This window comes from Phyllostomus discolor, chromosome 12, assembly GCF_004126475.2.
Source record: "Phyllostomus discolor isolate MPI-MPIP mPhyDis1 chromosome 12, mPhyDis1.pri.v3, whole genome shotgun sequence".
Lineage (NCBI taxonomy): Eukaryota > Metazoa > Chordata > Mammalia > Chiroptera > Phyllostomidae > Phyllostomus > Phyllostomus discolor.
Genome location: NC_040914.2, coordinates 8,120,353 through 8,144,929, shown reverse-complemented (window position 1 = coordinate 8,144,929; position 24,577 = coordinate 8,120,353). Strand labels below are relative to the sequence as shown.

Here is a 24,577-nt window from a genome sequence, read left to right as displayed (position 1 = left end):
AGAATTAAGCTCTACCTAGTGAAAGGAGTGTCAAAGAACCTGTGGACTTACTGCTACTTTATTTTATGTAAAATATATATTTTACTTATTTACTTATAAAGACAGGGGAAAGGAGGGAGAGAGGGAAAAATCAATGTGGGGTTGCCTCTTGTACACACCCTACTAGGGACCTGGCCTGCAACCCAGGCATGTGCCCTGACTGGGAATCAAACAGGCGACCCTTTGGTTCACAGGGTGGCACTGGTCCACTGAGCCACACCAGCCAGGGAGACATATTGATAGTTTAAAACATCTTCATACATTCTTTAAATCCAACAAGGTGGAGACCATCATTCATACATCACAGATGAGGAAACTGAGGCATTGAAGGTCACAAAGAAGGGGCAGAATCCAGACTAAAATCAAGGCCGTAAAACAGGGGAGCATTTTCTTAATCACTAATACCAACCAATAGGAAAGAAACCAATTGAAGAAAAAATATTTGAGAAAGAGAATTAACAGGCGTGGTAACAGGTTGGATATGGGAAGTGACAGCACCCAGGATGACACCCAAGCACAACTTCCATATTCCTGGAATCTGGGAGACTTGTATCCAGGAGTAACAGGAGAGCAGAGAGGCTAATAATATAAAGTTTACAGACAGAGTGAGACAGAACTATGGTCAATTTGGCAAGGCAAATGACTTTTGTCCCAATTTCTTCATTTTAAATAAAGCTGGTAATATTACTTACCTGGTGGGATGTCTGTGAGGATTAAGGGAGATCGTACATGCAAAATGACCAGTTTCTGGGGGACTGGTACAAAGTAATAGCTCAATAAACAGCAGCGTTCAAGTATATCTATTAGTAAAATAGTCCATTGAATTATTTTACCTATATAAATATTATCCAATTGAAATGCTGTCCCCTCCCTATGACTTTGAGTTGTTGAGTCTAACTTTCGCAGTCCCATTTTACTAAAAAGAAAGAGAATGCGTTCCCTTCGGTCTCCTGTGTTGGGCGGGAGGAATATGGGACTAAGGCAACTGACTGCTCAGTTCACCAAAATGTGTGAGTGCCTCCGACTCAGTCACTCTCCTTGTGCCCATTACATGGATGAGGAAACTGAAACCTAGAGCCGAGCAAGGTCACAAGACAAGTTACTGGCAGAGTCCAGTTTTTAAGAACCGGATTTTCTGCAGATAAAGAGGCCTCACTTCCTCATTTCTCACCTTCCCCACGCCCCCACCCTTGCTCAGAATCTGCACGGTGAAGAAATGGGCAGTTTTTCTGAGGAGGAAGTTTGATGATCAGTCCCTTCAAGCCGGAGGAACTTTCTAAAAAGGGAAGGAAAACCCCCTCCTCAACTTCTTGAGTACCTCTGAATGAGGAAGGACTTTTTTTTCTAGTTATGAAGCAGGAGGATGCACTCTCCTAAGGGACAGTGTTTGTGGCCCACGTTGGGGGAGAGACTTGAGGGTTATGGGGTATCTACAGGTTTATTTGTGGAGAGGGTATCTGGGAGAAACAGCTGCACTCAAACTTCGTCAGCCACACTGCAGATGGCGGCTGCTGGGCCACGCCCCAAATCGCTCAACCGTGTCTCGGAGCTGGACAGACTTTACCCAAAATGGAGAGGAGAGAGAATGTCCATCAGAGTTTGGCCCCGCCCCCGAGGACAGCTAGGGCCAATTAAGGACCCGCAGGGCGGGTACAAGGCCAGGGGAGGAGACTGCTGTTGCCCCAGCAACAACCAGAGAAAACGTAGGCGGGCGCGGCTTTGGAGGGATCGTGGTGCCTCGGTTATCTCGCTGCCGGGAAGATCCGGGGAGAAGCGCGAGCTAGGCCTGGGAAGTCGGCGCCCGCGGAGAGAGGGACAGGTCAGGTCCACGAACTCCAATCCCGGGGCCGCTTTCGCCTCTCCTAACCGTTCGCTGTTCTAAAGTGTGAATAGCGCATGCGTACGATTAGAGGCGGGGCTTTGGCGCCCTGCTCTTACAACGCATGCTCCTCGCGGAACTGAGGGGGAGGGAGGAGCTGAAGCAAGGAGGCGGGCCCTTAGTGCTTGTGGGCGGAGCCATTGACCTCTGGGCGGGGCTTTCCTGTGCGCTGAGCGAGAAGGTTGTTTTTGAGTTAGGTGTCAGCTCTTTAACCCCGTCCTCTCTAATCCCCTAATTTTTTTGGCACTCCCCTGGAGAGGCATTTAGGATAATGGTTAAGACCGCAGCATCAGTGGTTTGACGAAACTACTTTGAAATCCTAGTACAGTCCCTTGTTTGGAGGGTCTCAGTTTCCTCTTCCCACAGGTGGAAATAACAGTACACTTACAGGGTTGTGATTCTATTTTTACTCTCTCAGGGCCATGGCTGAGGTGCACGTGATTGGGCAGATCGTAGGGGCTACCGGTTTCTCCGAAAGTAGCCTCTTCTGCAAGTGGGGCGTCCACACAGGTATTCCCAGACCTAGTTCACTTCCCCACCAAGACTCCCAAGCTAGAGGTTTCTCGCTCCTTCCTTGACCCCGTGGCCCAGTCCCTGATCCTCGCTCTCAGGACCATCTACTCTCAGGACTCCAAGCTGCGGACCACACTGTGTCCATGTGTCTCATGTGCTCTTCTTATCACTTTCCATCCCTTCTCTGGAGACTCTGGTTTCTACTCTCTGAACACACAGCCCCTAAGGATTTGGAGCTGTAGGCTAGACCCCACACCCACTCCCAGCCCTCAGAACACTGCACAGCCTTAACCCTGCTGTTTGGACTGCATTTACTGTCTTAGGGGTGTCCTGGGTCTCCCCTCTTCTCAATTCTTTGCTTAAGTCTCCATTTATTGAGTTCTTATTGTAAAATGGAAGTTTCCATTCCACACTTACAGAGGAAAGGCTCCCCTCCTGTATTCATAATTCTGTGTGAGAAAGTAGGAACCAAGTTCTGGTAATCATCCCAGTCTGTCCGCATGGCCCAGGAGGGACCTCAGAGGCCCCATGTGAAGCTGAATAGTGTGGTGGTATGGCATAATGGGTTAGGGCTGCCAGGTCTGGGCTCAAATACTAACTCTCCCACCTAATAAATCGGGGGACCTCTCTGAGCCTCAGTTTCCTTGTTTTAAAATTAAGCTAGTAACAGAGGCAGCATAGTATTGAGGTTAAGAGTACAAACTGCCTGGGTTCGAACCCAGTTGTTTATTTATTATGTGGCCTTGGGCACTTGTCTTTGCCTCGATTTCCCTGTCTGTACAATGGTGATAATAACAGCACCTACCTCATGAGGTTGGTTGTGTGAGCTAAATGAGTAACAAAAGCACTTAAGAGGGGACCTGGCCTAGTAATTGTTTAGTAAGTGTTCACCCTGCTCAGGTAAAAGTTGGATGGGTCTTGTTGGTAAAGCCCGGGGTATGCTGCCCAGGACACATAAATGCCCATGTAACGAGTGTGGCTAATTGCCATCGAAATATTTTCAGGCCCCAGGCCCTTGGCGATTTCACTGGTGGTAGGGTGGCTGAGATTCCCTGGGAAATCGTGGCCCGGTAGTTGAGCAGATAAAGAGGCAGGCTCTGGAGTCAGGCTTGTTTCTAGTCTGGGCCCCACCTGCTCTGTGATCCTGGGCAGGTGCTGTTTCCTTTTGGAGCCTCAGTTTCCTCATCTGTAAAGTGGGATAGTTGTCCTCCATAGGGGTGTTGGAAAATACTGTATGTGAAAAGCCAGACTCAAGGCCTGGTGCTTTCTTTGCCTGGACCAGAGGCAACAATAACTCATATGGTTTTTACGACTTAAGGGGACTGTTGAGGTGGGAGCAGTTAATCCTGCAGAGAACTCAGAGGTAGATAAAGGGCTTGGGCCCTGCAGTCCAGCAAAGCTCAGTCTGAATCCAGCTGCACCACAGCACCCCACCTGGGTCTGCTTCAGTCCTGCTGTACCCTACATGGAGAGCAGTGCTTGGCACACAGTAGGTGTTCAATAAATGTCAGTGGAATGAATGGACAAGTGACTCTCTTTCCCAGAGTCTGTTTCTTTACATGTGAAGTGTGGGTTATATTAGCCCACCTCCCAGGCTCATTTATTTGTCCAAAAAACATTTTTTGAGCATCTTCTATATACTAAAATCTGGGGCTGATGTGGGGATCCAGCAGTGTACAAGATCCCTGATCTCCTGGGGCTCATAGGAGGAGAGACAAATAAATAAGCAGATAAAGAAATGAGTGTAATGCTCTGGCTGGTGCGCTCAGTGGATTGAGTGCCGGCTTGTGAACCAAAAGGTCACTGGTTTGATTCCCAGTCAGGGCACATGCCTGGGTTGGGGGCCAGGTCCCCAGTTGGGGGTGTGTGAGAGACAACCACACGTTGGTGTTTCTCTTCCTCTCTTTCTCCCTCCCTTCCTATCTCTCTAAAAATAAATAAATAAAATATTTTTTACAAAAAAGAAAGAAATGAGTGTAATGATTACAGATGGTGATAGAGATAAAGTAATAGGGGTAATAGGGGCTAATTTTGGATTGGAGGATAAGGGAGGACCCCTCTCTAAAAGTGGCACTTGAGCTGATCCCTGAAGGATGAACAGAAGCCAGGCATGGGGACATCCAGGAGCATGGCTTTCTAGGCAGAGGAACAGCCAGTGCAAACGCCCTGAGGAGGGAAACAAAAATAGGACCAGTGAGGCTAGAGATAGTGAGGGATCAGGGGAGGGTGATGGGATATGAGTCCGGGGAGGGGGGAACACAGGCCAGGTATAGGGCTTTGTGGGCTTTGGGGAGAGTTTGTAGACTGGGGTTGGGGTGGGGATTCAGAGTCCTAGAGGGCGGATTAAATGAATTCATCACTAAATTGCTTAGCACAGCGTCTGGCATTTGGTAAGCATTCAGTGCATTTTGCTCTTAGTTTCACCCTCAGTAGGACTGGTATTACTGTGTGCCTTTCTTAGTGTGCTCATGCTCTTTGTCGAAGGGCTCCCTTGGTACCATCCTAGTCCTTGGACCAGGCTTGTGAATGCAGGGTGAGAATAGTAACTATGACACCTGACACTTACCCGGCACTCACTGTGCCCCAGGCTCTCTTCTAAGTACTTTGTCTGTATTAACTCATTTAATCTGCTCACAAAGTAACAAGGAATGCATTATTACACCCACTTGATCAATGGGGAGACCGAGGCAGGGAAAGGTAACTTGCCTAAGTGTGCACAGGCAGGAAGAAGTAATGCCAGGTATTTGAACCCAGACATCTGGCTCCAGAGTCCATGCTTTGTATCTCCTGTTCCCCAGTGCCAAGGAGGAACGGGTCTCACAGCCACAGTGGCATCCCCTCCCTGATGGCTGCCTCCCACCCTTCCCTGCCCATCAGTGACCTGGTTCTCATTGCAGGGGCAGCGTGGAAGCTCCTGTCAGGTGTTCGGGAGGGCCAAACACAGGTGGACACTCCCCAAATAGGGGACATGGCCTACTGGTCTCACCCCATTGATCTGCATTTCGCCACCAAAGGTCTCCAAGGTGGGTTCCTGGCCTGGGCCCTGAGCCAGGCCAACAGGACGGGGGTTAGCAGCACCCAGTGGGGCTGGTCCTGACCCTGCTTCTCTGCCCTTTGAGTCCCTTTTCCAGCCAGGCCTGGCCCTGGAGAGGCTGAGCTGAGGCCTCCCATGGCTGGCTTTAGAGTGTGCCAGAGGCCAGGGGTGGAGGGGGAGAGGGGAAGGAGAGGACCAGGGGAAGAGGGGAGGTGGCTTTCAAAGAGAGAAACCAAGAGAGTCTCAATCAGGAGGAAGCTGGAGGAGTTATGTGAGAGAGAGAGAGAGAGGCAGGGCTGCTGGCTCTTCTCAGGCAGGGCTCCTCAGCTGTTCAGAGGAGAAATGAGTATTCGGGGGAGGAAGGGTATCAGCAAATCTTTTTCTGGTGGAAAATTTGGGTCATTGGAACGCAGTGGATTCCAGGAAATAGCCTGGGTAAATATGCCATATATTTCAACAATATAAATAATATTTACTGAGTCCTGCCCTGAGCCTGGCCTGTGATTTCTGGGAGATGTCAGTGATTGAGACTGCCCCAGCCCTGTCCTCACAGGGTTCGCCATCCCATGGGGGAGACAGACCTGTTCCCACACAGTGGCAGCCCAGAGTGGGCAGGGATGGGATAGGGAATTCTCGGGGGCAATGGGAGCCAGAGATGGGAGGCTCCTGACTCTGCTGGGGAGTTCAAGGAGGGCTTCCTGGAGGAGGGGATGTTTGAGCTTTGCTGTGAGGGGCCAGTGGGAGCTAATAAGGCAGAGGGAAGGAAGAGGGTTCAAGGCAGAGGTCTGTGTGGAAAGCTCAAAGGGTAAAGTGAGCCAGGGCATTTAGAAGATGGAGGGAAAGCAGGAGGACTGCAGAGGGTAAGAGGACAGGGAATGGGCCATACAGGGCCTTGAATGCCAGGCTGCAGAGCTGAGGCCCTCCCCTGAAGTGGGGGGAACCACAGGTGACTGACAAGTCAGATTTTGCTTCTAAAACTCCCTCTGGCTGCTCATGGGTGGAGGATTGGAGGGTGAGGCAGGCAATTATCCTTCCATTCTTCAGACCCCACTGGGCAGCTTCCACTGGAGGGCCTTTGTACAGGCTATTCCCTCTGCTGGGAATGCTCTTCCCTAGATGTCCTCATGGCCCACTCTCTTCCTTCCTTCACTCAAATGTCCTCTTCTTAGTGAAGATTTTCTTGATCAGTCCCTAAAACTACATCCCACCCCCACCCTACCTAGCTTTATTTTTCTCCAGAGCAGTTATCACCATCTGACATACCCTATAATTTGCTTATTTACTATGTTCGTTGTCAGCTACAAAGGCAGGAATTTTGGTCTGCTCTGTTCACCTCTGTGTCCCCAGCTTCTAGGACAGAGCCTAGCACAGAGAGGCTCAGAAAGGAAGGCAAAATGGAACTGGATCTCCAAGGGCTTTGCCTACCAGGCTAAGGAGCTAAACTGTATTCTTAGGACACTAGGAAACCTATGGGAGGAGAAAGATGCTTCCAGGTGCCAGGTGGAAGACGGATTGAAGGGGGCAAGAAGGAAGGCCCTGAGCCCAGAGAGGGCAGGAGGGTGGGAATGGGGGAGGTGTCCAGGACAAGGCCCAGGGAGCTTACTCTCCTCTGGGCTAGGCTGTCCTGAGATGGGGGCACAGAGGAGGCCACAGAGAGGGAAGTCAGCAGAGGCTAGTTTCAAAGAGCCTTGAATGCTGAAGTTGGATTTTATCCTGAGGACATTAGGGAGCCATGGAAGGGTTTTGAGCAGGGGAAGAACATGGATTCAGAAATATCCCTTTGGCCTCTGTGTGGGAGTGGAAGTCCCGAGAGGAGGCTGGGGCAGAAACCTAGGGAGGAAAGGACTGAGCCTGGAGTCTCTAGTGGGGATCAAGGAGGTGGGAGCCCAGGATGGGGAGCTGCACGCATTCCTCTCTCCCTCCTGTCTTGCAGGCTGGCCCCGGCTCCATCTCCAGGTGTGGTCCCAGGATAGCTTCGGCCGCTGCCAGCTAGCTGGCTACGGCTTTTGCCACGTACCCAGCAGTCCAGGCACCCACAAGCTGGACTGTCCCACATGGCGGCCCCTGGGCAGCTGGCGGGAGCAGCTGGCACGGGCCTTTGTGGGCGGTGGGCCTCAGCTGCTGCATGGGGACGCCATCTACAGTGGGGCTGACCGCTATCGCCTGCACACAGCCGCTGGCGGCACCGTGCACCTTGACCTGGGCCTGCTGCTGCGACACTTTGACCGCTATGGTGTGGAATGCTGAAGGACTGCCTCCACAGCTCCCATCCACATCCCTGGACACCCATGAGGGGCAGACTTATACAGCGGTCAGAAGCGTGGGCTCTGGAGACTGCCAGACCTGACCCCAGTCGGGCATGCCTCGGCTTCTGTCCTGGCTAGCACCTCGTCTCCCAGCTGTCCCTCTGAAGTCCGGTTTCCCTATCTGTGAAATGGGGGCAGCAAGTGTGTGGGGGTCCCAGGGATTTGGGAAGGAGCCTGCCTCCTGTATCGAATGCTAAATAAAAGAGAGCTGTTCTGACAGGTGTGGGTGCCTTCCTGATTCCTGACCTGACCATCCTTCCACTGACATCCTCCATTCCCTGATCCCCACTTTCTGTCAGATTCGCCTCCCCGATCCTTTGCCTCAAGCTCTGACCCCCTTCCCACTCCGTGACCTCTTATGAGCTCCTCTCCTTGGGGGCGTTCCCTTACCCTGAGCCCCTCTCCCCCGGTCTCCCACTCCCTCCGTTCTGGGTCCCCTCCTCTGATCCCATGTACTCTTTGTTTCCATCCTCCCATGGAGCCCTCCCCGCCAGGTCTGCATTCTCTCGGTGACCTCCGCACAGCCATCAAAGCCACATGCATCCGGGTCGTCCGTTTTGGTAGCTCTTAGCCGCCAGGAGGCAGCACCCTGTTCGTGGGGCGGGGCCGAGGTGCCAGTGGCTTAAAAGACCCCCCTCAGAGCCCGCCCACGCGAGCTGAGGACGGTGGCCCGGCCCCCCCATGCCCTCCCTCTGGGGGCCGCCCCCGCCCCGCGCGCTTCCTGGGTGGGGCCGGGCGGCTTCAAAACCCCCTCGCCGCCGCGGCTGGTCCTCGCGCCGCCGCCCTTCGCGCCCCGGGTCGTCCCACCCCCTCCTCCCAACGCGATCCACTAGACAGGGAGGCCTACGGCCCCGGGCAGGGGGGACGCCCCCTCTGGGGCACCCCCCCCCCCGCTCGGAGCCACCCGCGGGGCCGGCCTCGGCCAGGAGCGGAGGAAGGCGCAGCCTGAGGCCCCAGAGTCTGCGACTAGCCGCCACCGCCCCCGCCGCCGCCGCCGCCGCCACTGTGGGGAGGAGGGGGAGGAGGAGCGGGGAGGAGGGACGATCTGGTTGGGAGAAGAGGAAAAAAGTTTTGAGACTTTCCGCTGCTGCCGGGAGCCGGAGGCTCGGGGACGGCTTGGCGCGGTGCTGCCCGGAGAGGAGACAGGACTTGGGGGCCCCAGATCGCTACCCCCTCACTGCCTCCGACGCTTCCTCTCTCCCTGACCCCCTACGCGGCGTCCCGGAGGCGCCCCCATTCCGGACCAGCCCTCGGGAAACGCAAACCCGATTCCCACGGAGACTTGAGTGAAGACTTCGGGCGCATCCCCCTGCACGCTCCCCACCCCCAGCCTCTCTTCTGAGCCCCTACGCATCCAAGGATCCTTCTCCCTCGGGGTCCGGTTGACTGAATCTCTCATACCTGCCTCAGCTCCCCTGTTTGGGACCACTCACCTCCGGTACCAGATCGCTCCCATTTCGGGTTTTTCCGTGGGATAACCAGAAGCCACCCACCAGAGCCTCCCCTGCATTCTCCCTGAAGACCTCAACTCTCCCTCCCGCCCCCGGACCCTCCTACCTTTCTTCCGAAGACCCCCTCAGCCCCAGGAGGGGTGGGGCCTCCCTTTTCCCACCCTAACCTGGCTCGCGCTCTCGGCGGTGCCGGGAGCGCTGCCTCCCCCATGCCGCCCTCCGGGCTGCGGCTGTTGCCGCTGCTGCTGCCTCTGCTGTGGCTACTAGTGCTAACACCTGGCCGGCCGGCCGCCGGACTGTCCACCTGCAAGACCATCGACATGGAGCTGGTGAAGCGGAAGCGCATCGAGGCAATCCGCGGCCAGATCCTGTCCAAGCTACGGCTCGCCAGCCCCCCAAGCCAGGCGGAGGTGCCGCCCGGCCCGCTGCCGGAGGCCGTGCTGGCCCTTTACAACAGTACCCGCGACCGGGTGGCTGGGGAGAGCGCCGAACCGGAGCCCGAGCCAGAGACGGACTACTACGCCAAGGAGGTCACCCGTGTGCTAATGGTGGAAAACAGCCACGGTGAGCTCCGAGGGGCAGGGGACCCCGGAGGGGAGCCCCCAGGGGGCGCCGGCGTGCTGGGGGCAGGGGAGGAAATTACCAGAGGGGGAAACTGGCTGAAGGAAGAGAACCCCTGGGGGCGTCGGGAACGTGGGAAGGGGTCCCCAAAAGAATAGAGCTGAGCTTCCTCCCCCCCAAGTATCTGGTCTTGAACAGGAGGAGATAGTGAGCAAAGTGGACCTCTTCTAGAGGCCAACAGGAGCATGCGGGATCGTGGGGGAAGTCCCCTAGAGGGAGCGAAGCAATTCGGGGGAGGGGGAGGACAAGACTTTCCGCTCCAGGGAGCACTCGAGTGCAGGGGTCGTGGGGTGGGGCCTGCAGAGAGGGAGCTCGCTTTGGGAGAAGCGAGGACCCCAGTTTTGGGCAAGGAGTGGAGCTCCACACCCGGAGCTCAGGGGTCCTGAGGCAGGAAGATTCAAGAAGGAAGGAAAAGCTAGGTGGAGAAGCTCCCGGGTGCCCTCAGGATCAAGTTCGGCCTCCACATTCAAGGCCCTTTGGAGGTGACAGGAAAATGGACAGAGGACCGGCTTGCAGAGGACGCGAGGAACATGCAGGATTTGGAGGTGGGATGCAGAGAGAGGGGTTGCGAGGGGGTGAGAAATGCTGGGAAGAAAGGGGCGCGAGTTCGTAGGGAGGGAGAAGCTAGCCGGAGATAAGCCGAGACCGCAGAGGGTGCCGGGGATGCTCGGTGAGGCGCCCAGGGTTTTTCACAGATGGACGTGCAAGGAGGAAGCCAACCCCCAAGAAACCTAGAGCACTGGGGTCGTGGGAAGGGGTGTTACGGAGAGGGGGGACAGGCGTGGGAAAGGTGGACCTGGAGGGGGGTGAAGGAGAGAGAAACGGCGCTCTGCTGGGCGCAGCGAGCCCTCACGCCGCAAGCTGGAAGGGAATGGGCTGAGTGAGGCCTCGAGCCGCAGGGGGCGAGGTGGTGGGTGCGACTCTGCAAGCTCGCGGCGAGGAAGCCCCACGTGGGTGCCACGCGCGGGGGGAGGAGCTGCGCGCCCGGAAGGGAGGAGAATGACCCCGCTGAGCTAAAGGCTGAGAATCTGGACCCCGAAAGTGTCAGTTCCTCTCCTGGAGGCTGGGGAAACCCCAGCGTCCGGCCGCCTCGCCCGCCCTTCCTCCCTTCCCTTTCCTTTCCGTGCCCCCGGGGGCGGGGATCGCGCGGGGAGCCTGGGGCGAGACGAGGCAGGTCCGGTCCCCGCCCTCGCGGCGGCTGCGCCTCCCGTCCTCTTCACCCCAGTTCCGGGCGGAGCCACTGTGGGCCCGCCCCGTTGGCGCCCACGCGGGGACCCGGGAGTCCCAAGGAGCCCAGTGGCTTGCTTGGGGCGGTCCCCCTCCCCCTCGTTTCACTTTCCCTATTGGGCGGTGGACTTGTGGGTCCTCGGCCCATTCCTTTGCCCAGTTGATGGCTCCAGCCAAAGAACGCCCGCCCCCACCCACATTTCACCTCACCTTTCTCGTCCTGGCTTCACCTTCGTTGTAGAGATTCAACACTTGCACCTTCTATCCTCTCCACCCGACCCCCAAACCCTACGTGGCTCTCTCCGTGTGGCTCCCACCTCTGTCTTTGCATCTCTCCCACATCCGCAGTGGTCTCCATCCCTTTCCTCCCTTTCTCTCTTTCTCTTCCACACTTCCTTCCCCTGTCTCTGCAGTCTCTCCCTGACACCATCCGCGGGTCCCTGCCCCCTCCTTTCTCTCTTCCCTGTTTCTCCACCCCAGGCTCTACCCTTCCTCTGGGGTGCTAAAGGCTGAGAATCCCTGAGCCTTGCTGAGTAGCCCCTGGGCCAAGATAGTGCTTATTTGCAGGGGAGAGACTGGCCTGGCAAGAGTGGGGAGGAGTGGAGGAAGGGGGTCCCAGGAAGGGGATCTCATCAGATCCTGCCTCTGTTTTCACTTCCCACCCTCCCCACTGCAGAGACCTAAAGCCAATGCCCCCACTTGATCCAGGAGTTCACAGCCTGTCCCCTCAACCCCAACCTCAACCCCAAACTTTCCCTAGACTGGAAAACACTTCCTAATTTCGCCGTCCCCCACCCCAGTCCATTCCTTCCTGGAATGAACTCTGCCTTTTCTAACCAGTTGAGGGAGGAAGCAATTAATAATAGTAATAGTGATAGTAATAGTAATAATGACATCACATTAGCTAGGAGGTGGCATAGCGTAGGATTTGTCTCTGGATCCAGACTGCCTAAGTTTGAATCCCCATTCTGCAGCTTCTTAGGTATGTGACCTTAGGGCAAATTACTTGATCTCTTTGTTGCTTCAGTTTCACCACCTATAAAACAGGTATAATAGTATCTTCCTCACAGAGTTGTTGTGAATTTTAAATGCAAAGTGCTTTAACACACACCATAGAGGGTCTCCTGTGGGCAGGCTGTGCTACGTGCTTTATCTGCATCATCTCATTTACTTCACACTCTCACCCTGCAGTCTGTTCTGGTTTTATAGGTGAGAATCTGGCCCAGAGGTATTCACTTGTCCAAAGTTACACAGTGCTTCTGTTGGGAGAACCTGAGTTGGAAGACAAGGGGCCTGAAGTGGTTGCTATTTTTCAAAGAATAGAAGGAAACTGAGGCTCTGAGAGGGGATGTGACTTGCCAGGGTCCCAGAGCTGGAAGTCAGCAGAGGCATGGTCTGCTTCAAATGCCCTTGACCGTACACTGCCATGTAGTTGCATTTGAGGCTCCAAGTGCTGGAGAGGTCTGAGCAGGCGAGCAGACTGATACCTTTGTTGCCAGCTGTACTTTACAGGTGATGGGAGAGAAGAGTTTGACAGAGAAGAAACAAACCCATAGAGGGCAAGCCACTTGCCCAAGGTCAGGGTCGGATTCCAACCCAGGGCTGTCAGCTCTGGAGCCCACCCTCTTATATTTGGGTTGCATCAGCTCCCCTGCCCCCGCTACACCTCTGACACTCTGCTTCTCCACTCCTTCCGCCTAGAAATCTATGAGACATTCAAGCCTAACTCACACAGCATATATATGTTCTTCAACACATCGGAGCTCCGGGAAGCAGTCCCCGAACCCCAGTTGCTCTCCCGGGCAGAGCTGCGCCTGCTGAGGAACAAGTTGAAAGTGGAGCAGCACGTGGAGCTATACCAGGTGGGGGAATGGGCCAGGTGCAGCAACTGGGTCACGGGGGGCTGCAAGGTCCACACAGATGAACCCTGAAGGATGGAGAAGTGCAGACTGTGGAGTCATAGGGCTCTTTGAAACCTTCAGACTCCTAGCACCCTAGAATGTTAACCACTTAGAAGGCTGGAATCTTAGCAATTGGATTCTAGAGCACAGGACTCTTGACAGTTGAAATCTCCTCAACCTGCTCTGTCCCATTCGGAAGCCACTAGTCACATATGGCCATTTAAAAGACTATACTTTCAGGGACCATTTCTATAGTTACATATGGACATTGAAGTTGATTACAATTAAATAAAAGCAAAAGTTCAGTTCCTCAGTCTCACTGGCCATATTTCCAATGGCTGTAGTCACATGTGGTCAGCGGCTGTCTTGGATGCCTCAGATCAAGAACATTTCCATCATCACAGACAGGTCTCTTGAACAGCTCTGTTGTGGGAAAATGTGTAGTCTTCAGGAGGACTGGGGCATCTGGAAGGGCTGGAGTCTCTAGAAGGCCAAGTGGCCTAGAATCCACGTCACAGGGAACATTAGACTCAACAGTAGATGGCAGACTCTTACAAGCAGGGAAGTTTGTCTGAGGTTAGCTTCTTGGTGTCTTAGAGAACCCAGCTTCATGCTGCCAGCCCCTGGGGTGTTCCGTCCGGCCCCAGGAGGTCAGTCATTCTACAGCTGTCAGGTGTCTGTAGCTTCTGGGCTTCTGGACTCCTGGATTCCTGGATTTATAGAATGTTAATCTCTTAGAACTTCTTAGGCTCATGGACTGTGTCATTCTTGGGATGCTGCCAAACCCTGGAGTTACAGAATGACTTCTAACACAGGCCCCTAGGAAATCATAGACTCAGAATACAGGGTGTCAAATTTGCAGAACAGTATGCTGAGTGAAGCCCAGGCTGTCTGCAAGAAAATCTGAGCACTGTGGGCCGTCCAGGCTCAAAGGGACCTGGCATTTTGCCAGCAAGGAAACTGAGGCCTAGAGAGAAGAGAAAAAGGAATTTCCACAGCCCCAAAGGGTCAGGGACCAAGGCTGAGCCGCTCAGGTAGCTTGACTCCCAGCCTAGGGCTCACTGTTCCTGCAGGGTCCCAGAGCATGGATGTCTGGGAGGGGACTGTCCAAGGGACTGTCTGAAGATCCATTCAGGGGAGCAGATAGAGTGGGGGTACAGGCTGTGGACATGGGGCCACATGGCAGCATCCCCCCACCATCTCTCTCCTTCCATTCATCATCCCCCAGAAATATAGCAACAGTTCCTGGCGCTACCTCAGCAACCAGCTGCTGACCCCCAGCGACACGCCTGAGTGGCTGTCCTTTGAGGTCACTGGAGTTGTGCGGCAGTGGCTGAGCCACAGAGGTGAGGACCACTTGTCTGCCCCATCCTATTTTGCAATGGGGTCGACCCCATTGTTTGTCCTGGGGATACTCTGCCTAGCACCCCCTACCCTATGGTGGTGCCAAAGAACCAAGACCTGGCCCTCCCCCAGACACTCAAACCTGAGTGATTAATGGATCGATCCATTTCCTGAGCACCTGGCCTGTGCTGGGTGATCCTGGGGACACAGCAGTGACAAAAACAGCCCAATCCTTGCCCTCACAGCCCTCATGGTTCATTGCTGGAGCGGGGGAAGGGGATGAAAGACCTGTAAGTCAAGCAGTAATGATCCAGAGGGATCAGACCTGGAATGGGGAGCCCAGAGGAGGTGGCTGCACAACCTGTGATCAAGGAGAGCTTCCTGGAGGAGGGGATATCAGAGCTGATGTCTGAGGGATGAGTGGAACCAGCCCAGAAAAGAAGGAGGAACAAGACTGTTAGAGGCAGAGGGACAGGATGTGCACTGGCCCTGATTCTGGGAATAGCCCAACACAGCCTATCTGTCTTTGTGGAAGAGGACGGTGTCTGTCCTGTCCTGGCTGAGCCCACAGGCCCACACGTCCTTTCCCAATCTCCCCCTTGTTTACGCAGCTGCTCAATAAACACTAGAAGGTCCCTGCTCTGTGCCTGTGTGGCAGGGCAGATAGTGCTGCCAAAGTCCTAGCAGGCAGTGATGACCAGAGTGATGAGGGCTGGGATGGGGGCCCAGAGCAGATGCCCAAACCCATCTGGAGGAGGCGGCCTGGGAGGGCTCCCGAGGGTCAGGGTGACTGGGTTGAGCCTCATGGGATGAGTGCTGGTTTGGCCCGATGGAAAGATGGGGGTTAGGGAGCAGGGCCCTGGGAGAGTAGCTGGGGCCACTGGACAAAGGCCTGTCTTGGTATTGCTGAGTCCAGAGCACTCAGTACAGGGTCCAGCACATGGTAGGCAGCTTAGAAAATCCACTCATTCATTTAAGAGGCTAGACTGTGTGTTCATCCCAGCCCTGCCTTTTCCCACTTTGGGTAGGCCACCCCCTCTCTGTGCACCTGGGCACCGTCTCCTGGAAAATGGGTGGCTTTGGTGAGGATTAAAGGGGGTAGTGCCCACAGAGTGTTAAGGACAGGCCTGTACCCCGTGTACACTCCTGCACTTTGTAGGGGTTTGTTTTTATGATGGTGGGCCAGGCTTGTAGGGAACAACAAAACAAGGATCCCTGCCCCTGTTCATCCTGCTCTCCCCTGAGAACAATGTAGGAAATAAATAGCCAAATACAAAGGAACCAGAGGGTCAGTGTTATGGAGAAAATAAGGTGATGTCACAGTGGGAGTGGGGCCTGCATCCTGGAGGGCTTCTTGGAGGAGGTGACATTTGCTCTGAGACCTGAAGGTAGAGGAGGAGGCAGCAAGGCAAAGAACTGGAGCAAGAAGGTGCAGGAAGAGGGTCAGGAAGGAGTCCCCAGGGATTTGCTTCTTCCTTCTCCTCCAGGAGCTTGGTGAGCCACAGCCTCACACTGGCTCCCCTGTCCTCACTCCTACAGGCGAAATCGAGGGCTTTCGCCTCAGTGCCCATTGCTCCTGTGACAGCAAAGATGACACACTCCATGTGGAAATCAATGGTGAGGCCCACCCCTCTGTCCTGGCACCATGTGCAGTGTGTGTGTGTGTGTCCAGCCTCCACCCCCTGCCCATCGCCCATTCACCATCTGAGAGTGTGTATGTCTCTCCACCCCCCACCTGCTGGCTCCCAAACTCAAACAGGAATCAGTTACGGCCGCCGGGGTGACCTGGCCACCATTCATGGCATAAACCGGCCCTTCCTGCTTCTCATGGCCACCCCACTGGAGAGAGCCCAGCACCTGCACAGCCCCCGGCACCGCCGAGCCCTGGACACCAACTACTGCTTCAGGTGAAGACCGAGGCCTTCCAGCCTAGGGGGACCTGAGGCAGCACTGCAGGGTGGGCGCCTGGCCAGTTCTGTGCTTGCTTGGGCTGGCATCTCCTTGGGCCTGGAAAGCTCAGAGGAAGAGGTTTGAGTCCTAGAATGCAGGCATGTGTGACCTGGGAGTCCTAGAAGGTTGAGATCAGGTGGTTCTCTTGCTGGAGTGTGGGAGTCAGAGACTATTAGAATGTTGAGCGCTGAGAATGGGAGTTCAATGTTGGGAGGCCACAGTGTTCAATTTTGGTATTATTGACAGGTTGAAGTCCTAGAATGTTGGGATTCCAGGATGCTAGAATTCACTGTTAATTGTTGAAACTTGACAGTGTTGGACTCAAAGAGTGCTGAGATCCTCATTTGGGAATTTGGGATTGGAAGGTTGCCCTTACTGGGTTCCTGTACCATCGACAGGCTGGAGTCTCCAGTGTTGGCAGATTGGAGTCCTTGAGTCTTCCGCTCAGAATGGTAGAATCACGTGTGAAAATACTAGCACTCACAAGTAGAGTTGGAGGAAGGCAGAATGTTGGTATCCTAGAGAGTTGGGGCTCAGTGTCAGAATGCTACATTCTTGGAAGGCTGGGATCTTAGAAAGCGGAAGCTTGGACCTCTTGAGTGATAGGCTCAGAACTGTGGAATGTTGGAATGTCGTGTTGAAATATTGGAATTCAGGAATGCCAAGATCCTCGAGAGCTGGAATGTGGGACTCCTAGAAAGCTGAAAATGCTGTTGGAGTGTTAGAATCTTCAGATGCTGGTATCTTGCAGTCTAAGAAAGTTGAAAAGTTGGATTGCTAGAATGTTAAAATTAAGAGTTAGAATATTGCAAATTTAGAATGATAATCCGACCCTGTCCCTCCCTTGCTTAATATTTTGATGGTGCCTCTGGGCTTTGTCACATGCTGCTCCTCAGGTGGAAAGTCAGCTTTTCTCCTAAGCTCCTCCCAGACCCTACCCTCCACCCAGCCACTCTATGAATGAGGAACAGACTGAGGTCCTGGGTGCTAACAGCTAGTAACTGTGCAAAGACAGGCAGCCAGCCAGCCATGTGAGCCTCTGTTGAGAGGGACACAATCTCACCTTGGAAATCTTGCAAAAAAAGTTGATCCTGAGCTGATCAAGATGGTAGATCTGACTAACAATTTTCCAGAAATAGAGGGATGGTGGGCCATGTTAAACACCGCCACAGGCGCGCTGCTAGAGGCTTCAGGACTTCGGGAAGCCTGTCTCGTCTTCAACAAATACAATGCAAAGGCAGGAAACAGACAGAAAGACGGTTCTGTGGATTGTAAACGGGATCTTGAGGGGTGTATTGACCGACTGCGATGTGTGGACCTTATTTGGATCTTTATTTGTACAGACTCAAAAAAGAAAAGATGTTTATGAGACAGTTGGGGAAACGTGAACTCTAACTAGATATTTGATGATATCAAGGGATTACTGTTACTTTTGTAATGTGGTATTGCGGTTATGTTTTAAAATAGTCCTGAAATTTCTTGGAGATACACATGGAAATATTTATGGGTGAAATGATATGGGAGAGAGGAAGTAGGGCAGGGATAGTGATACGAGGCAGGACCAAAAAAAACCCCAAAACGGAATTATCTTCTGGAGGGTGGCCCCTTGCAGTGCAGGCTTCCCCTACTGGGTCAGCGTTCGAGGAACCCATCTGTGACAGTGCATCAGCTGGCATTGTTGTGAGAGGCTGCGTTCGGCTTTACTGAATTTTCTTGAAGATTCTTTCACCTCGTTTGCCCATTTCACCATGTGTAATTTATGAGCGCACCTGCCCACACCGTGCTGAGTGTTTAGCAGTTTTTGACCAAAACAGCGGGACCCCTGTGCCCCACCCTCCCTATTCACCTGATCTTACCCTGAGCAACTTTTTTGGTTCCCCTGGATGAAAAAAAGTTCTCAGAGGGAAACGGTTTGCCACAGTGGAAAAAGTGAAACAAAAAAATGGCAGAAGCACTAAGCAAATTTTTATAAATCAGTCCCGGGTGTTGTGGGCCCCCTGGCGTACAGTGAGGTTAGGCATGCTTTGATGAGTGTTGAAGCTGGGTGATAGAGATGTGAGGGCTCAGTGGAATGTGCTCTGCTCTTGTGCATGCTTGAGGTCCACACACCGTCTTGTTGCTCTTAGCTCGAACCCCATCTCCACTGGGGAGCTTCCCTGACCCCCTCACCAGCATCCACAGTGAATGGGACACCCCTCGGCCTGCCCTGGGGCCCCACGTGGGCTTCTTGTGCTCCTCAGGTCCTGTTGGGCCCTGATGGGCGGACTGGATGGGGGAGAGCTCTGCAGAGCCTGGGATGCAACAAGCCCCCGAAGTGCAAGTGCCTGGGGGTCACTTGGCAGGCCTGTTAAATCTGGCCTGCACTGTCCCACCCCGCCCCCAGTTTCTGGTTCAGGAAGTCTGGGGCAGAGCCCGTGAATTTGCATTCCCCCTAAGTTCCCAGGTGATGCTGCTACTGGACCCCATGTGGAGAATAGCTGAGTTGGATAATAGAATCACAGACTATTTAAATCTCAGAACCTCAGAACCTCAGCCAGAATTGGACCAGAAATGAAAGCTTATTCTGGACAGTGGGTCTTCCACTTCTGTGGGTCCAGGACCCCCTTGAGACACCAAAAGCCAGGAACCTTTTCCCCCAGAAGTATGTGCATATGTACACATATATGTGCATATGGTCTGGGGGCCTCAGGACCCTCCCTAAGCCTGTACACAGGCTTCCTTGGGCCATAGGATATGGATGCCTTATTTGATTCAATGTCCTCTGCATCTTTGATGGGGAAACTGAGGGAATGGCAGAGCTGAAGGAGCTCAGTTTCCTCATTCCCTTCTCAGGTCTCTGTGGCTCTTAGAAAGATCTTGCCCCAGGAGATCCGTGTTATCATGTCTTTCTCCTCTTGTGAGTTGACGCGATTGTTCTGGGCCACTGAGGCCACAAGCTCTGGGGCGGCACAAAGTTGGCTGTGAACTGGGCTGAGAACCTGACTCCACCCCTTACACACTGTATGTGAGCAGGCAACATCCTTCTGATGTGAGGCTCAGCTTTTCATCCTTCAGATGGGAATAATAGCCCTGGCCAGGTGCTCAGCTGGTTAGAACATCATTCCAGTACACCAGGGTTGCGAGTTCAATCCCTGGTCAGGGCACATACAGGAAATCAATGTTTCTTTCTCTTCCTCTCCCTCTCTCCTTTCCCTCTATCTATCTCAAATCAATCAATAACAAATAACTTAAAAATGGGAATAATAAGAAGGCTCGCCTCACAGGGTTTTGAAATTTCTTGATGAATTCTCTGTTGATTACTGTGTGAATAGATAAATACAAGCACATGGACCCAGCCTAGAAAGAATCTCAGAGAACCTCCAGCTCTGACCCCCAAACTCTCTCTGAAGAAGTGTCCACTTTTATTATGTTTGTGTCTCCTTCCAGAGAGTATCTGTATGAGGCACTTTTATGTGTTTATTTATTTAGTCCAAATGGTAGTCTTGTTTGGTGGGGCAGAGGTGGGGGTGAAGGGCTGCATTTTCATTCTTTTAATTTCTTTTCTGATTCTAAAAGTAACACATATTCACTGTTACGAATTTGGAAAAGACAGAAGGACATCATCCATCATGCTAAATGCAAATGTCATAGAAGTAGAAATACAAACAATATTAACCATCATGCCACAAATAAAAAGTCACCATCAACATTTTAATATATTTCCATTTGCTTTATGCAAAATAGAATTCGGATTATACTGTACCTTCAGCTTTGCATAGTGTTTCTTTCACATGTTACAGCCGTGGAATATATCGTGTTCTTGGCTGCAGGAAGCTATTTAGCCAACTCCCTGCCCATCTCAGCCATGGCCCCAGGGGCCATTAATGCCCAGGTCCTTTCAAACAAGCAGAAGCCTGGGCCCCAGCTCTGGAGGACTGGTCTCTGGATCTGAACAAAGGACAGAGATTACAAGTCCAGAATGGTAGCATCTTATACACCACTATTCTCCAATGTGCTTAAAAAAAATCTAACACATTGAGCAATGGATTTATACATCCAATATTTGCAGGGTGCCTACGGTGTGCCAGGCACTGCTGTAGGCACCAGAGATACATTAGAGGACAAAAGAGAAAAAAAGGCCTGTCCTGCCTTGGCTGGTGTGGTTCTGGACTGAGCACCGGCCTGCGAACTGGATGGTTGCAGGTTTGATTCCCGGCCAGGTCCTCAGTTTGGGGTGTGTGAGACGCAACCAATCAATGTTTCTCTCCCTCCCTCCCTTCTCTTCTCGCTAAGAATAAATAAATAAAATCTTTAAAAAAGAAAAGAAAAATGTCCTGTCCTCAGAGGAAGGCAGATAATGAATAGATAAGCAAATCAGTCTCTAACAAATAAAAGAGCAGGTGGCTATAAGTTCTAAGAAGGAAACTAAATCAGAAAAAAGAGACAGAAAGAAAGGTATTGGAGACTATTTTTCCTATTCTGATTTTCATTATGAAAAATTTGAAATGTATGTAAAAGCAACTAGCGTAGAATAATGAACTCTCATGCAGCTTCCACAGGTTTTAAGATTTTGTCCTACTTCAAATACAGTAATTTTTAAAAAGGTTTTATTTATTTTTGGAGAGAGGGGAAGAGAGCGAGAAAGAAAGGGAGAGACACATCATTGCTTGCCTCTTGCACACCTCCATCTGGGGACCTGGCCGGCAACCCAGGCATGTGCCCCGACTGGGCTCAAACAAGGGACCTGTCAGTTTGTGGGAAGATGCCCAACCCAGTGGGCCACACCAGTCAGGACCAGACATTTTCATGTTTTCTTGCATACCTGCAATGCTTTTGCTACACTGAATGGAATTGTATTTAGATGGGTTTTTTTTTGATCAGATGGTCCAGGAAGGACTCTCTGAAGAGATGACATTCATTTGTTTCACTATTTGTTGGGCAGCTGCTGCATGCCAGGCAGTGTTCTAGGAGTGAGGCTCCCTGAGTGGAGGTCATTTGAGCAAACATTTAGAGGACGTGAAGAAACAAGCCAGGGCAGGCATCTGTGGGAATAGCAAGCCAGAGGGAACAGCAAGTGCAAAGCCCCTGGGATGGGACTGTTTGAGGAACAGTGAGGACACCAGTGTGGCTGGAGTGAGAATGGAGAGGGAGTGAGATTAGTCTGATCCAGTAGTGGCTTGTGGTTCATGACAAAGGCTTCTGGTATTTGTCCTTACTGAGGCGGAGCCACTTTGGAGCAGAGGAGCAACATGACAGGCTCTCGAATGTGGCCCCAGAGGGCAGGGTTTCTGTCTGTTTTATGTGTGCTGAGTCCCCTGTAGACCCCGGCCCAGCACACAATAGTTCAGTAAACATTTGCACACATGGAAATATCAGTACATATGGAGCTGCACTATGCTTCTTTAAGAAAAAATATATTTTATTTTTAGAGAGAGGAGAAGGGAGGGAGAAAGAGAGGAAGAGAAACATTGATGTGTGGTTGCCTTTCATGCACCCTCTACTGGGAACCTGGCCTGCAATCCAGGCATGTGCCCTGACTGGGAATCAAACCAGCAATCCTTTGGTTCGCAGCCCATGCTCAGTCCACTGACCTACAGCAGCCAGGGCTACACTGTGCTTTTTATGTCCCAGTGTGTAGATGTTCCTCTTGGATGGTCACTGGGCTTCTTTTGGGCTTGTTTTGAGCATCACATGAGATAGTTTGTTATGATGCTCTGAGCACAGTGCTTGACCAGAGGAAGTGCTTGGGCTCCATCAGCGACGGTGATTATCAGTACTGTTGCTGTTGTTATCACAGGGGCACAAGGGAGACCAAGGTGGGGATGGCGCTGGGGCAGGGACTCTCTCTCTCTCACACGCATACACACCCCTGTGGGGAGAAGGGGCATGGCCAGCTCACCTGGGCCCCTCTGTCCTCCTGACCTGGTTCCTCACCCATGCCCGCAGCTCCACGGAGAAAAACTGCTGCGTGCGGCAGCTCTACATTGACTTCCGCAAGGATCTGGGCTGGAAATGGATCCACGAGCCCAAGGGCTACCACGCCAACTTCTGCCTGGGGCCCTGCCCCTACATTTGGAGCCTGGACACACAGTACAGCAAGGTGCGTCTGGCCGACGGGCTGGAGGGAACAGGGATGGAGGGAGAGGAGGGAGAGAGATGCAACTGGAGATAAAATGAGGAGAGAAAGAGAAAAAGGGAGAGACCGGGAGACTGGAGGAGGGGGTGATAAAGAGATGGGAGAGGAGCTACAGACTGGGTCTGCGCAGGTAGAGACACAGGGCGCAGAGGGAGATCGAGATATGGCCAGACCCGTGGGGACAGAGTAACCAGTAGGGGGTGAGGGGACAAGTGAGGAGTTGGAGGGACAAAGAGAAACCCAGAGGCAGAACAAGATAGAAAAAAGCAGGAGAGCACCGGTTGATACAGATAGAGTTAAGAAGATGAAATTAGACCGAAAGATTGAGGTACAAGCCAAGAGCGTGAAATGGGGAGAGGCAGAGATTTAGACCTAACTGGTGAGATGAGACTAGGGAGATAGGGGGCGACTGGTAGGGTGGGGGCACTGTGCTCCGACCTCGGCCCTGACCCCGCCCTCCCGCCCTCAGGTCCTGGCCCTGTACAACCAGCACAACCCGGGCGCGTCGGCAGCGCCCTGCTGTGTGCCGCAGGCGCTGGAGCCGCTGCCCATCGTGTACTACGTGGGCCGCAAGCCCAAGGTGGAGCAACTGTCAAACATGATCGTGCGCTCCTGCAAGTGCAGCTGAGGCCCTGCCCCCAGGCCCCGCCCACCGGCAGGCCCGGCCCCGACCCCTGCCCGCCACGCCGGGCTGTATTTAAGGACATCGTCCACCCCAAGCACACCAGGGGGCCCATTAAAGGTGGAGAGAAGACTAGGGGTCTCTGTGTCATTGGGCGCCTGGCCAGGTCTCTCACTACCGTTTCGGGACTCCGGCTCCACCTGCCTCCTCCAGTCTCTCTCCACCATTCATCTGCCCCTCCTCAGACACTTACTAAGCACTTCTTATGTTGCATGCACTCCTGGTAAACATTAGATTTATTTATTGAGCACCTTGGGTCTTGTTCTAAGTGCCTATGTTAATTAACTCATTCAATCACCATAACAAAGCTCTGAGACACTGGGAACTCTAATAACGCCCACTTTAAAGGTGAGGAAACTTGAAGCCCAGAGGAGTTAAGGGAATAGTTCCTGCCCACCAGGAACCTGCTTTCTGGGGAAGAGACTGACATGGTGAGTGGGTGGCATGAAGACAGGAAAGCAGGATGGAGTGAGGGAGGGAGGAGGGAGGGCTTCTTGGAGGAGGTGGCATTTGGGACTTGAAGACAGCTCAGGGGAGAGTGTTCTTGGTAGGAGGAATAAAAGGTCTGGAAGTGAGGAGAAACTTGGGGTGAGGGAGGAAGGAACAGGCCAGAGTGGTTGGAAGGGAGGGGCGAGGGTAAGGGTGTTGGGAGCTGAGTCAGATGGTTACACTCCCAGGCCAGAGAGTAATAACAATCCTCCATGCCAGGTATGAATCTACCAGCTCACTGTATTCCCCCCACAGCACAGCAGAGGCAGGGGCTGACAAACCGTGGCCTGCAGGCAAATTCTGACCCGATGCCTGTTTCTGTAAATAAAGACTTATTGGAGCACAGCCGTGAATCGGATCATCTTGGGCTGTTTTACTGCTACAAGGCCCAGGTCAAGTAGAAACTATGCAAAATAAAAAAATATTTGCTATCTGGCCCTTTATAGAAAAACCCTGCCAACTGCTGCTATAGAGACCACGTTATAGGTGGGAATACCGAGGCACAGAAAGGTTACTTGTTAGCTAGCAACACAAGCAGCAGAGAGGGGACTCCAACCAGGCAGCAGGAGTTAGGGAGCTTGGCACTGGTGCTGACCTGACCCCTTCCCAGACCGCATGGGCCCTGAAGGGTGTGGGAACCTGTGAGAACCTGCACTTGGGGGAAGATGGCAGCCATGGCAGGGTTCCATGTAGAGGAGGGGTACAATCTCACTAAGGTGCTCAGAGGATCCAACTGGCTGACGGCTGACAGTAGATCGATAGGGAGAACATGGTTCAGGCTAGAGGCGCTGGTGCCTGCACCAGGGTGGGCTTTCCTCTGGGCCTCGTTTCTTCCCATCTGCTATGGTCTTGCTGGTGCCTTCTCCCTGGTTCCTCTTTCTCTAGGCTGTTGGTTTCCCCTCTTCCTCCCGGGTTTCAATTCCTCCATCTCTCCCTCCCCTTCCCAGGTCCAGGGCCCTGAACTGCTCCCTTGCCCACAGGGGCCCTGGGGGAGGGCTGTGTGGGGGTGAGGCTCGTTTGCCTATG

At 53.1% G+C, this 24,577-nt stretch overlaps 2 protein-coding genes across 3 annotated transcripts; both read left to right on the top strand.

Annotated features, from left to right (window-relative positions):
• The first annotated feature begins 1,689 nt into the window (after positions 1 to 1,689).
• B9D2 (B9 domain containing 2) lies at positions 1,690 to 7,990 on the top strand. 2 transcript variants are annotated; one of them, XM_036012079.1, is made up of 4 exons: positions 1,690 to 1,845; positions 2,337 to 2,428; positions 5,329 to 5,454; positions 7,399 to 7,990. In XM_036012079.1, the coding sequence occupies exons 2-4, from the start codon at positions 2,341 to 2,343 to the stop codon at positions 7,710 to 7,712; spliced, it is 528 nt and encodes a 175-aa protein (XP_035867972.1). In that variant the 5' UTR covers positions 1,690 to 1,845; positions 2,337 to 2,340; the 3' UTR covers positions 7,713 to 7,990. The 2 variants fall into 2 exon arrangements, with proteins under 2 accessions (XP_035867972.1, XP_028385495.1); XM_028529694.2 differs by having other exon boundaries at positions 1,702 to 1,858.
• Positions 7,991 to 8,532: 542 nt separating this feature from the next.
• TGFB1 (transforming growth factor beta 1) lies at positions 8,533 to 23,312 on the top strand. The gene is made up of 7 exons (XM_028529517.2): positions 8,533 to 9,786; positions 12,772 to 12,932; positions 14,200 to 14,317; positions 15,855 to 15,932; positions 16,075 to 16,222; positions 22,191 to 22,344; positions 22,850 to 23,312. Exons 1-7 carry the CDS (start codon positions 9,432 to 9,434, stop codon positions 23,006 to 23,008), a joined length of 1,173 nt encoding a protein of 390 aa, XP_028385318.1. The 5' UTR covers positions 8,533 to 9,431; the 3' UTR covers positions 23,009 to 23,312.
• The last annotated feature ends 1,265 nt before the right edge of the window (positions 23,313 to 24,577 follow it).